Below are 14515 nucleotides of genomic sequence, written 5' to 3' on the forward strand. Positions count from 1 at the left end.
TCACTCACACAGCACAAGAAAATGAGGAAGAAAAGGGGACAAGGAGTCCCCTACCCTTTCGATCAGAAGTGGCATCTAAAGTCAGCAGCATAAAATGTTCTGAATTGGTGAAACTGCTAGTAAGGGCCAAGCAATTGGAAGGATCAGGAAATTAAATTATCTGGACACATTTTTCAAGCCATTTTTATGAAATACCTTCCTTAAAAATGTGCCTTTGGGGCCTCCCTGGTGGCGCAGCGGTTGAGCGCTGGGTTGTGAAGCTGCCCGCGGCCTCTGCGGCACCGGTTCGATCCCCGGCTGCTCCCCGGCCACCAGAGGAGGGTCCCACATGGCAAGCAGACCTCTCCTGCCGCCCGCTGCTCCCCTCAGCAGTGTACTTCAGTCCTGCTGCCTGCTCTGCTCCCCGCTCTGGCTCTGGTGAATTCTCTCACCCTCCCGTGCTTCTGACTGTACCCAGTGCTTGTATAAACAAAACAAACAAACAAACAAATAAATAAAACAAACAAACAAAAAAAATGTGCCTTTGTCCTAGAATTATAAGATTTATTTATAGGACTCATATGGATTATAGGAGCTCAGAGGTCATCCAGTACCATGTGGGCAATTAGTGCAAATGGTGCTTTGGGGGGAACAGACAGCACTCTGTTGTGCAGCACTGTTCCCCTCACTGAAGGAGGTAACATGTGACTTCTTTGTCATTCCTACTCGAGAAGGGAGTGACATCCCCAAAGCCACAGCTAGTTAATAGTATAGTTCTAGCACCCAGATCATCTTCACTTTTAGTCCACTACTGTGCCCTGTCCTCATGGAGACTGGCAGGATTTCCTCCTACCATGACAGTTTGTGTGTTGTCTTGTTTACTGAGTGCTCCTGAACCCATACAAGAAAACTTTCCTCCTCCTGCAGCTTATAGAGTGTTGGATCGAGAACTGTCAGCATCTGGAAATCCCAATCGATCCTCATTTCAGTCTCATTAACATTCTTGGTGACCCCTATGAAATTCGGCAATGGAACACTGATGGACTGCCCCGAGACGTGGTATCAACGGAAAATGGCATTTTGGTTACTCAAGGAAGTCGGTGGCCTTTGATGATTGATCCCCAAGATCAGGTGTGTAACAGACACTTCAGATAAAGTGTGTCCTATCAATTCTGCTCAGTATTGTGTGGTCCATCACAAATGCTACATTTGAACTTTAACTTGTGAGCTCTTGGGGATTTAGACTTGTTTTGTTTTGTTTTGTTTTGTTTTTAGAGGCATGTTATTTATTTATTTATTTGTTTGTTTTGTTTATACATGCACTGGGTACAGTCAGAAGCGTGGGAGGGTGAGAGAATTCACCAGAGCCAGAGTGGGGAGCCGAGCAGGCAGAAGGACCGAAATACGCTGCTGAGGGGAGCAGCGGGCAGCAGGAGAGGTCTGCGCGCCATGTGGGACCCTCCTCTGGTGGTCGGGGAGCAGCCGGGGATCGAACCGGCACCGCAGAGGCTGCGTGCAGCTTCGCAACCCAGCGCTCAACCGCTGCGCTACCGGGGAGGCCCTTGGGGATTTAGACTTAATGGGAAGTATATCCAAGTCTCTTATTCTGTGGATGTAGAAAGTAAAATAGGAAGAGTTCAAGTGCTCAGCATACTTAATTTTGATTGTTTTTGTTCAGGGATATTGACCATTAGTTTTCTGTTTTCTATGAAAGCAGCAATTCATTCCTGGATAGTCCTTGTGCCTAAAAGATCTGAGAAGTCAAAATAATTTTAAAGCTCTCCTGTCAGGAATTTACAGAATCCCATTTTCTAATTCCTAAATCCATAGATCAGATGTACTAATTGGGATTCGGGAAAAGGGATGGGGTGAAAGCAAGAGAGACAAATTTGAATACTATTAGTATGGACTTTTCCCTACATGGGTCTTTTCTTCATTTGATCCAAATTTAAATAAAAGAAAAAACCCAAACAGTGGGTGTTTTTATTTGCAGGGTGAGTGGTACTTTTATCTTTTTTTTTAATTATTCTTTAAACCTGATTCTAGATTGAACCAAATTTCCATTTAGGTTTAGAAAAAAATTTCAAAACCTCACTCTAAAAACTTTTACTTTCTAACATCAGTGTAACAAAATAATAACAATACAAAACACAACAAAGCAAAAACAGACAATTATAAATCAGAGACATCCTGCAGGGGAGGAGGAGGGAGAGGGATCAGAAGTAGGGAGGGAGGGAGGAGCACAGGGGACTGAGGTGATGGTGCACAGGTACATTGGTGAAGGAAATTCTATAGGGACTACACCTAAGGGAGTGGGGGGAAGCAAATATTGTTTTAAAATGAACAATGATGTAAAAAAATAAAAAATAAATAAAAACTTTTACTTTCTAGCTATGTATAAAACTCTAAAGCAAATGTCCTACTCTGATCTTTCTCTCACAGGCAAACCGTTGGATAAGGAACAAAGAAAGCAAAAGTGGTTTAAAGATCATTAAACTTACAGATCATCATTTCTTACGCACACTTGAAAATTCTATCCGTCTTGGTTTACCTGTCTTACTGGAAGAGGTTTGCTTTTTGCTTCCTTTTCTACTGTTAGTTCTCGACTTTCATGTCTCATCTAGAATCCTCTACAGGCCTAGAAAGAATAACTGCATCCTGCTAAAGACAGCAGTCAGCTTCATTTTCAAATTGGTCAAACCAATTGTTTTGTTCCATCGACAATATGCTCTTATAAGGAAAGGAATCTGTTGATTAAATGAATTTTCCTCTTTTTAGACTTTATCTTGGTGTTAAGTGGGATGGGCTCTGCTTTCTTACACTGCTGATTCACAGGCCTCTTTGTGGTTCCTGATGGATAGCTGCCCTGAAAATTCAAATCAGTCATGCCATCAGGAACTTTCTGTGTACACTGATGATGTGAAGCCAGTAAAACACTTCAATGGTCATAAACATTATTTTCTAATCAGCTCTAAGGCCAGAACTAGATTAAGTGATAAGAATGAATTTCTGTTTTGTAATGTTTGAGTCTTAAGTGCTCCATTTCTTCAGAATCACTCCAAGAATGTTATTTTTTAATTGGTCATTCATTCAACACATATTATTTGAAAACCAAAGGCTGGCAATACAGATGTGTTCTTTTTTTTTTTTTTTTTTTTTTAGATCTGTGGGGTTTTTTTTTTCAAGATTTATTTATTTATTTATACAAGCACTGGGTACAGTCAGAAGCGTGGGAGGGTGAGAGAATTCACCAGAGCCAGAGCGGGGAGCAGAGCAGACAGCAGGACTAAAGTACACTGGTGAGGGGAGCAGCGGGCGGCAGGAGAGGTCTGCGCGCCATGTGGGACCCTCCTCCGGTGGCCGGGGAGCAGCCGGGGATCGAACTTACGCTGCAGAAGCCGCAGGCAGCTTCGCAACCCAGCACTCAACCGCTGCGCCACTAGGGAGGCCCTACAGATGTGTTCTTGACCTCAATAATTTGCAATCTCATTGGAGACAGAGATAGTAAAATGAGAAAAGAGAGAAGATATGGGAGAAGGGGGAGAAAGAGAACTTGTGATAAGGTCTTTGAAGGAACAAGCTCAGAGCTGAGATCACCAATAAGGGGAGAGGAGGGGTAAGACACTAATCTAGATGCTTGACTGGAGGTGGTATTTGAATTATGAGCTCCATAATGAGCTCACTCAAGTAAAGCACTAGGAGAGAAGGGTGTCCCAAGCACAGGGAACTGCTTGTGCAAGGCCTTGGGCACAAAAGAGACTGGCAATGACTGTGGTATTCTTCCTAATATATCATTCTATTTGTATAAGAGAATGAGTGCACAAAAGCATGGGTTATGAACTGAGTCTCACATTAGCCAGAAGTATTATGGCTTCATCAGTAGGGAGAGAAATTCAAAAATCACCATTGAACTGAGCTGAAGCACTGGCAAGGTGCCTGGAGTAATGATTGACGCCAGCATTAGCTGCCCCGTGACATGGTATCAACAGAAAATGGCATTTTGAGTGCTCACCACACACCACACACTAACCTGATTTGACTAACTTGATAACAAACCCATGATATTCAACATGTACTAACTAATCCTCAAGACTACTTTATCAAGGAATTATCCCATTTTACCAATGTGAAAACTGAAGAACACAAAGGTTAAATAAATTGAACAGCCTTGAATATCTGAAAAAATTCACATCGAGTTGCCAAATTCCCAATTTGAGCCACAAAGAGCATTAGAAGCCTCTATCTGTGACTTCCGGCCTCAACCAACATAGGTTAAGTTCTGTAATGGGCCTCAGTCCTTCTTTCAAACCCTGAAGTTACGGGTGAGGTGAGGTCTCCCAAAATCTTTGGCTTAGTTATATTAAACCAAACGATTCTTAAACCCTATTTATTTCAGGACACAAGAGTAATGAGGACTAAGACTCTTCTGTGATGTTCTGCCTCTGAACAGCAGAGCCTTTTAACTATAGCAGAGTGGTATTGGGAGTGCGGGACACCCTGACTGGCTTTTCCTGATTTCTGTGACTTGTAATTATTAGCATTTTACACCTGTTTTATATATTTGTGGAGTATTATTTTCAGATGTTGTTTCCTCCCATTCATGGATTTGAAATCAAGTTAGTCTATCTCAATCAGCATTTTTTAATATAACAATACAATTTTTTTTTATTTTATTTTTTTAAGATTTTTTTTTTTATAGAGGCATTTTTTTTTTTATTGGTTTGTTTGTTTGTTTTGTTTATACATGCACTGGGTACAGTCAGAAGCGCGGGAGGGTGAGAGAATTCACCAGAGCCAGAGCGGGGAGCAGAGCAGGCAGAAGGACCGAAGTACACTGCTGAGGGGAGCAGCGGGCTGCAGGAGAGGTCTGCGCGCCATGTGGGACCCTCCTCTGGTGGCCGGGGAGCAGCCAGGGATCGAACCGATGCAGAGGCCACGGGCAGCTTCGCAACCCAGCGCTCAACCACTGTGCCACCGGGGAGGCCCAACAATACAATTTTTAAAACAAAATTGTATCATGGGTGGTAAGGGAAATTTTATCTCATGAACCTTTGTCCTAAGAATTAGGTATCTTGGGCCTCCCCGGTGACGCAGCGGTTGAGCGCTGGATTGTGAAGCTGCCCACAGCCTCTGCAGCCCTGGTTCGATCCCCAGCTGCTCCCCGGCCACCAGAGGAGGGTCCCACATGGCGCGCAGACCTCTCCTGCCGCCCGCTGCTCCCCTCAGCAGTGTACTTCGGTCCTTCTGCCTGCTCTGCTCCCCGCTTTGGCTCTGGTGAATTCTTTCACCCTCCCCTGCTTCTGACTGTACCCAGTGTTTGTATAAATAAATAAATCTTAAAAAAAAAAAAAAAAAAGAATTAGGTATCTTGTCACATTGTGGAATATATTTGCTGATATGAATTACAATCAAATTTGGGGACCTACTGGGCCCAAGGAACCCCAGTCACGGGGTCTGTTGACAATGTGTGCATGTCCAAGTTGTTAACAATCAGATTTGATATGAAGGGGGAAAAAATAACTGCCATATAGAGTAGAAGTCCACAAAAGTTTTCTGTAAAGAACTAGATAGTAAATACTTTCATTCTGGCAAGCCACATACAGGTTCTATGCAAATTTTCTTTGAACAAATCTTTGTTTTGCTTTGTGAGTTTTGTTTGTTCCTGTAACCCTTTAAAAAGGTAAAAACATTCTTAGCGGAAGATTTCTTTTTTCCAAAAGGCTGCAGATGTCCAGATTTGGCCTACAGGCGGTAGGTTGCCAACTCCTAACAGATCACAACCATGACAGTAAATAGATCTCTGTCAAGGAATCACCCTGCCGTGAGTCTCCTTGTTTAGCTTCTTTCCCATGGGGGTGAGGTGTGCAAGATTAGCCTAAATCGATACATTGCCTTCCCTAGCTATTTCCTTAGAGTATTGATAAGACAGTTACTGAAAAATATACACTACAGTATTAAGTGGTATCGTGGAGACATTAATAAATATCTGTAGCATCACTGAAAAAATTCCTTGTTCAAAGAAAATTTTGAAGCCTAAGGAATCCGAGGAAGTTGATGCCATCCATTCTAATTGCTTGTTTTTTATATTGTTTTGCTTCTGTTTTTAAGCTTAAAGAAAGCTTGGATCCAGTCCTAGAGCCCATTCTTTTAAAACAGATTTTCCTTAGTGGTGGACGGATGCTCATTCACCTTGGAGACTCAGACATTGATTATGATAAAAACTTCAGGTTCTACATGACAACCAAATTGCCAAATCCCCACTACCTGCCTGAGGTATGAGCTGCTGGTCTGGAATTCCCAGCCTAAGTGATGTGCCCCTGGAGCTTGGGGGCTTCCCACACAAAGGGATTAACTCTCCGACCCTCTTCCCTCGCCACAGCACTTCCTTCCACCATCCTCCACTCTTGCTTCTCTTCTGAGTCTTCTGTTCCACTCACCCTCCTGTTGCCCCCTAGTTGGGACTCCAGTCCCTCCCCTGGCTCCCAGGAGCTGCCCGGTCTCACCCCAGGCACTTTGTCAGCATTCTCACCATGTCCCTCTTGGTCCACAGCCATTCCTCATTAACAGCAGGCACAATTCCCTCCCTGTCATTCTCCCTCCTTCAACACAAAACCATCCTTGTCTTTCTTACTGTCTCCAAGAGAAATGAATAAAAGCTTGAGAGTACATGGGGTGGGGAGCCTGATGTTTAAGAGAGTGAGTGCTCACAGCATACAGCCCCAAGGAGGTTGCCTAGATTGAAACTCTGGTGACTGGCAACATTAGAGAACCATGAGTCAAATGTCCCATGTCTGTACTTGGAGTTCTGGGAGATAGAACATTCTATCCGTGTGAACTCCATTTCCATACACGTGCCCCTGAGTTACGGTAGGATCCAGAAGAACCCCTACTCTTCAGCAACCGGACTCAAGGCAGCCACAACAGAAATGAGGACACCTAGGACTTCTTCCTCCCAACTGCACAGAGCTTTGAGGGACCCCTTCACCCCTGCAACCCTTTGCTGCCACCACAACTCTCAGGCATAGCCTCTCTGCTGAATTTTCCAGGCTTCAAAGGCCTCCCCCTTTTCTCATAGGAAAGGATATCTTCTCCCCACCCCCCCAAAAAAATCATTCAGTAAACCATTTCAAAGAGTTTCATTTTGTTTTATTTACTGAATTTATCATAGTTGTCTGTCTTTACTAGATGTGTTCAGGTTATATGAAATTGCCACACTTTTGAATAAGATGAGGAATTGCCATTAAAATCTTAGGTCATGGTTTTCTGTGTCAACCTCAAGGGATTTCATTACCTGGCCACTGATGGAGCTCATGTCCCAAGGTCTGTTTCAGAGTTTAGTAAAGTAACCAATATGCCAACTTACAACCTTGATTTCTCATGTATTTAATTTCTGGGACAGAACATAGCACACCTTACCCAATCCTAGCTTTGTGGCTGTAATGAAATTATTACATCTCCTGGATTCTCAAGTTTATCAGCAATAAAATAGAGATAAAGCCTACTTTGAAAATTTGTTGTAAAAATTAAATAATAACATATAAAATATATGGAGTTTAGAAACCTCCTGTATTTATTGGTTTGTCTGTTGGCTTTTTCAACCAATGTTAGAATATTACAATAATTTTTCATTGAAATGTTATGATGGGGCCTTCCTGATGGCGCAGGGGTTGCGCACAGCGCTGTGAAGCTGTCCACAGCCTCTTCAGTGCCGGTTTGATTCCTGGCCAGCCAGGGAGAATCCCACATGGTGAGGCAGACCTCTCCTGTCTCACCCACTGCTCCCCTCAGCAGTGCTTTCAGTCCATCTGCCTGTTCTGTTCCCTGTTCTGTCTCTGGTGAATCCTCTCACCCTCCCACGACTCTAGCCTGCACCCCAGCTCTTGTATAAATAAAATAAATCTTTAAAAAAAAATGTTATGATGAAACAAGATGTCCTTTTTTAAACACAAAGTCACTAAGACTAAGTGATTTTCTTTGATTACCTCACAAATACCCTATAAGTTGTTACCATTATTGTCCAAATTTTTAAATACCAGGAACCAAGGCTCCAACATTCTACATGCACTAAAGGTGCAACTGGGATTTGAACTCAGGCTGTTGATTCCAACCCTTTGCAGGCTCACCTATTTTTTAAACGTCATGTAACACACTACATGATGGCATGTGAGGAACAAGATTGTCACTCATACTGATATTAGGATTTGTAAGAGTCAGTATACTTGGGGGTTGAGGGTGCAGCATGGGCAGGAGAAGGCATTCACAATTAAAGCCGAGATTAGAGCCAGCTGGGTGATAACGAGTCCTGTTCTAGTAAAGCAAGCACATATTATTCTGAACTTCAGCATTTTTATGTTCTCTCTGCTTCTCTTCTAGGTGTGCATTAAAGTTACCATAATCAATTTCACTGTAACCAAATCAGGTCTGGAGGATCAGTTGTTAAGGTAAAAAGGGGGGAGGAGCAGAAGTTTCCTAATATTTTTTTAAGAAATTTTGATGAAGAAGAAATTTTAGTACATAAAAGCACTACTCATGGACCCAGAATGTTTCGTGTTGAATATACTATGGTACATACAGATGTCATTTTAAAATGATGCACACTGGAAACTTAAACAGTGTTATAATGCAATGGTCATAAATGGGGAGGAAGACAATAGTAAATGGCAGGTTCTTTCATCACTTTGGCAGCCGCTGATGTGCCCACAGTCTTCTCCAGGGATTAGGCACGTACCTTTGATTCTCAACCATGATTTGGGCCAATCCTACCGCCATCCCTGCCTTTCCTTCTCTGGGGCCCCCAAGTGAATGAAGTCAATTCTGTGTTTCCTAAAGACTCTCTGCTCCATACCTGTGAAGAAGACTGTTAGCCCAGATACATTTTTCCCTGTTTCACTTGTCTCTACATGATTTATTAATATACTTTATTTTATCTACATTTACCCAGTTAAGAAAAATTAATAAATACCCTTCCTCATTATACTCTGGATGTGATTTTATCCCTATGTCCCAAAAGTGGCCTTATGAATCAAGTGACTTAGGAAGCAACAATTTTTAAACATTTATTAAAATAATACCATTGGTGTTGGTTAAAAATTAATTGTATGTATGTATATACATATATATATGTATATACATATATATATGAGTCTATTCATCACCTAAAAGAGGATATAATTTAGACACATGTTTGAAATAAATTCAATCCCTTATGTTCAAGTTAAGATCATCCTGACTTACCCCTATTATCACAAATAAGTTTGTCTCATTTCCCTTGTTTAAGACTCAATTCTGCCAGCGGCTGATTTGCTTAACTTTTGCTAGGTTAACTTCTTTCCAGCCAAAGGGTATTTCACCACACTTTTAGGATATGTTCTGAAGACATGACTGAATGTTGTGCATACCAACTTATTCCCATGAGGAGTTAAACTTAGCTGTACACTAACTAAGCTGTTGGTGTGTTAGACTGCTGGGACAGTGGGGAGAAAGAGCCAGTAGAGAACAAGGGAAATGCTGAGCCTTGGTCATGGGGGACTGAATCTCTCAAACTCTTCTCTTTCGAAAAACCACGTTAAACAAATGAATTTAGGTGATTTCTTATAGCCTTAATGTTAATAATCTAGATTGAACGTGTATTTAACAAACAATGGATTCTTATATGAGGTACTTCACCACAGCATATACAGAGCCTGTGCCGACCCACACGAAAACCCAGCTCTACCTCTCACAGCCAGGTTACCTCAGCAAGTGATCCACTAGGGTCTGTCTATTCCTCTGTTCCAGTACCCACCTCAAAGGAATAGTCAAAGGATTGAAAGAATGAATCCATACAAAACTCATAGCAGAGTGCCCAGCTCAGAGTGATGTTTTATAAAGATTGGTTCCTGTAAACAGAGGGTTGGTAGCAATTTATGCAAACATAGGTGATGGGACATGAGTTCACAAGTTTAGATAGAGGTAGAATTGGAGCTAATGCCCTTTTTTTAGATACAATCAGTAAGTATTTCATGGAAGTGATAGAATTTCAGAATCCCCCACATCATTATATAAAGAATGTTGCAAGCACCAGTTTCTCTTGGTCCAAGCAGCCATTAGAGACAGAAATTGAATGCTAGAGAGATGAAGCATTGAGCAGGTTTCCCTAAGAGCAAATGAACAGAAGTTACAAGAACTGTGGTTTGGAACAGATCTTTGAAATACAAGATAAAGAATCATAACTAGTATGTTCAGTGAATGGGGCCACTGTGTAAACCCAGCAAAAGAGGAACTTTATGCATTAGCATTTGACTAGTAGCATTAGTGCCCAGATACTTAATATGCAGAATAAGAAGTAGGAACAAGAAAAGAAAAATAAAAGCAATTTTAGGGCACTAAAGAGACTTAATTTATTTATTCAAATCTTGGTTCCAGTGATGTGGTACGACTTGAAAAACCCGAGCTGGAAAACCAAAGAATCAAGCTCATTGTGAAAATCAACACTGATAAAAACCAGCTGAAAACTATAGAAGAGAAAATCCTGAAATTGCTCTTTACATCTGAAGGAAATATTCTGGACAATGAAGAACTTATTGACACACTGCAAGAGTCAAAGGCAAGTGAAAATATTTTTTAGTATTAATAGAAAATATGTTGCATCTAAAGTTAAAACTACAGTATTTGAGGATCCTGCAAAGTTTTTTAAAGCACGAATGGCGGCCACACAAGAGTGTGCCTGCTGGCAGGGCCCTCACCAACGAAAGGAAGAGTAGAAAAAGCTAGAGAAAACTGCTAATCTTGTCCATATTTTTAAAATAAAGCATTAAAGTAAAGAATTGACACAAAATGTAAATTGAAGGGAACGACACAATTATATATTCATATCAATGTCACTTCCTCCAAGAACCCTCCCTAGTATTCCCATCTGAAATTAATCTCTTCTTCCTTGGAACACCTGTAGCACTTTTTTTTTTTTTTAAGATTTATTTATTTATACATACAAGAACTATGGTACAGGCCAGAGTTCTGGGGGCGGTGAGAGGATTCACCAGAGACAGAGTAGGGAACAAAACAGGCAGATTGACTGAAATACACTGCTGAAGGGAGCAGCGGGCGAGTCAGAAGAGGTCTGCTGTGCCTGCCATGTGGGTCAGCTCCCTGGCTAGGGATCGAACTCGTGCTGCAGTGGCTGTGGATAGCTTCATAGTCTATGTCTTAATCACTTGTGCCACCAGGAAGGCCCTGTAGCACTTTATTTCCATCTCTATGGAAATAAACACCTGCCACTGTTGCCTAGGTCCTGGTTATCCAAGTGCATGTCTAGTTCTTCTTTTAGGTTATTTTCTGTGCAGCAAAAATGTATAAATAGTCCGTCTCAAAATCATTCTCCAAGAATTAAACATGTGCCTTGCATATAATGAGTGCACAGTAAGAATTTGCTGTTAGGGGTTTTATCCCTGGTGGCACAGGAGTTAAAGTCTCAGTGCTATCAAGCTATCACCAGCCACTGCAGCACAAGTTCCATCCCTGGCCAGGGAGCTGAACCACATGGTACAGCAGACATTTCCTGCCTCACCCGCTGCTCCCCTCAGCAGTGCATTTTAGTAGATCCACCTGTTGTGCTCCCCACTCTCTCTGGTGAATCCTCTCACACTCCTCACCTGTGGCCTACACCCCAATTGTTATATGCATAAATAAATAAAAATAAATCTTAAAAAAAAAGAATTTGCTGTTAGTAAGATAAATTATTTCTCAGACTACAATGATAATTTTAAAAGCGTCCTAGGGGCTTCTTCCCCCTCCAGTTCGACAGACAGCCACCTCTTCTTGTGCAGTGCCAGCCATATCCCTGAGACACCATGGTGAAGGCTAGGAGTGAAAAGATTTAGTCGAATTGAGTGGCTGTTCACCAGCGCTGCCTATGATTCTGGAAAATTGGATATTGTTGCCAACCATGACGTCTTCATTGACCTCAACTACATAGTCTACATGTTCCAGTATGATTCCACCTAAGGCAAGTTCAATGGCATAGTTAAGACTGAGAACAGACTCTTGTCATCAATGGAAAATTCATCGGCATCTTTCAGGAGTGAGATGCCCTCAACATCAAATGAGGTGATGCTGGTGCTGAATATGTTGTGGAGTCCACTGGTGTCTTCACTTACTGTAGAGAAGGCTGGGGGTCACTTGAAGGATAGAGCCAAAGTGTCATCATCTCTGCCCCTTCTGCTGATGCCCCCATGTTTGTGATGGTCATGAACCATGAGAAGTACACCAGCTCCCTCAAGATTGTCAGCAACGCCTCCTGCACCACGAACTGCTTGGCGCCCCTAGCCAACATCATCCAGGACAACTTTAGCATCATGGAGGGACTGATGCCCACAGTACATGCTATCACTGATACCCAGAAGACTGTGGATGGCCCTTCTTAGAAATCTGTGGCATGATGGCCAAAGTGCTGCTCAGATCATCATCCCCGATTCTACTGGCCCCACCAAGGCTGTGAGCAAGGTCATCCTGAGCTGAACAGGAAGCTCACTGGTGTGGCCTTCCAAGTCCCCACCCCTATATGTTGGCCATGCCACCTAGCACCTGGAGAAAGCTGCCAAATACAATGACATCAAGAATTGGTGAAGCAGGTGTCACAGGACGCCCTCAAGAGCAGCCCGGGCTATGCTGAGGAAAAGGTTATGTCCTGCAATTTTACAGTGTCACCCACTCCTCCACCATAGAGGCTGGGGCTGGTAGTGCCTTCAGCAATCAATTTGGCAAGTTTGTTTCCTGGTATGACAATGAGTTTGGCTATAGCAACAGGGTGCTGACCTTGTGGTCCGCATGGCCTCCAAGGAGTAATAATAGCCCCCCTGAACCACTAGCCCCAGCAAGAGCACAAGAGGAAGAAAGATGCCCTTAGAAGTCTTTCCCCCACTGACTCAACATCCCGAGGATCTCCTAACCTCATCACAATTCTGTTCTAGACCCCCTGGAGAAGGGGAGGGGCTTAGGAGCCCCTACCTTGTCTTGTACCATCAATAAAATATACTGTACCCAGCAAATTAATTAATTAAATAAATGAATGAATGAATGTACTTCTTGTGTTGCCTATTTACATTTACCCATTCCTAACTCTGGAAGAAGGGGAGGTTCAGCTCAATCAGAAGGTCAGGAAGTCCCGAGGTTCAGTCAGGACTGAATTCTGTCGAAGGACTGAATTCTGTCCCTTACTACCATCACTAATTCATCATATTCTTATTTCTTTCCTAGACCTAACTGGACATATTCCAAAACTCCAATCATTTTTTGAAACATATCCCTAAGAACTTGTCCTCATATATTTATTCAGATCACTTCTGGTGCCATTAAAACCAGGCTGAAGGAAGCAGAGTCCACTGAAATGATGATAAACGCCGCTCGTGAGAAATATCGCCCAGTAGCCACTCAAGGCTCAGTTATGTACTTCGTCATTGCAGGCCTCTCGGAAATAGATCCTATGTATCAGTATTCATTAAAATATTTTACACAGGTAAGTGTGTTGTTGGTAGTGAAATTTCTCTTTCATCTTGCCTCAGACAAGTTGTGATTCTAGTTGTCAGGTAACAGTCCAGGAGGTTGGGTTCACCTGTACCTTTGCCCTTTATGCTGCAGATCGCCTAAGCCTGCAGTCACATGCACCTCTAATGCCCCTTGAGACTCCCTTGGTCTCTGCTGCAAGATCCCCTTGGGCCCCAAGACTTCCATGCTCTGCTCAGCTCCCTCACATTGCTTAGAGCCTGGGGAATTTTTGCATTTTCTTCCAATGCTATGTGAAAGTTGCAGGATATAGGGAGGGCTCCCCCTGGCCCTCTCACACCAGGGCTACCTCTAAGCCTTGGTGCCATCAACTGCTGCTTTTTCCCAGTGTCTTTGTGGGAGTATCTTTGGGGAAGAGCCCTGCCCTCAAAATGTCCAGGTAGGAAGCAAAGTAGAAGTGCCCTTTAAAATGATTCCTCTTAAATTTCGAAGATAATTCTAGCATTCTTCCCATACCCTAAGAATTAACTAAGGGAAGTGCTGAGAAGAGCCCAGTGCCTTACCTTGCCCTTAGATCTCTCAACCCAAAGTGATTATCAAATCTGAGTTGAGGATATAAACATCCATTTTCCAACATTTTCTGTCTCACATCATGATGATGAATTTTTTAAAACATCCTTGTTTATTTTTTCACAGTATAGGATTTCTCCCCTCACACATGGTCACCATAGTTCCCACCAACAAAGCACCCACAGTTCTCCACCATATTCCATGGTGTGCCCCTCCCCACCATGTTTCCTGCTATCCCTCACTCTCTCTCCCTCCAGAATGTCTCAGATCTATGGTCAGCTTTCAAGGGTTAGTCTTACAGTTTGTCTTTGTGATGATGCCTTTTAAATATTGTCAGGGTTGGCACTGGTCCATTTCTGAAAAATGAGGAGAGAGGGAAGTGCAGAAAATAAATGTCACTTATCAAGTTAGGATGAATTCTGGACATTTTCATAGTACAACATGTGTCACTTGCGCTGCTATTTACTCACTAAATGTGGGGAGCAGG

At 42.6% G+C, this 14515-nt stretch overlaps 1 protein-coding gene and 1 pseudogene across 4 annotated transcripts in view; both read left to right on the plus strand.

Annotated features, from left to right (window-relative positions):
* The window catches only part of DNAH6 (dynein axonemal heavy chain 6), a 181687-nt gene that overhangs the window by 122191 nt on the left and 44981 nt on the right, over positions 1-14515 (plus strand). For 3 of the 4 annotated variants that reach the window (XM_037527731.2, XM_054701795.1, XM_054701797.1), the window contains exons 55-60: positions 907-1110; positions 2422-2547; positions 6088-6252; positions 8353-8420; positions 10384-10564; positions 13292-13471. In XM_037527731.2, the coding sequence (XP_037383628.1) occupies positions 907-1110; positions 2422-2547; positions 6088-6252; positions 8353-8420; positions 10384-10564; positions 13292-13471 (924 nt within the window). The remainder of the gene's footprint in view (positions 1-906; positions 1111-2421; positions 2548-6087; positions 6253-8352; positions 8421-10383; positions 10565-13291; positions 13472-14515) is intronic. The other variant, XM_054701796.1, reaches the window with a different exon arrangement.
* On the plus strand, positions 10662-12801 carry LOC119259634 (glyceraldehyde-3-phosphate dehydrogenase-like; annotated as a pseudogene).

Source organism: Talpa occidentalis, unplaced genomic scaffold (assembly GCF_014898055.3).
Source record: "Talpa occidentalis isolate TD23 unplaced genomic scaffold, MPIMG_talOcc4v2.1 talOcc4.5, whole genome shotgun sequence".
Lineage (NCBI taxonomy): Eukaryota > Metazoa > Chordata > Mammalia > Eulipotyphla > Talpidae > Talpa > Talpa occidentalis.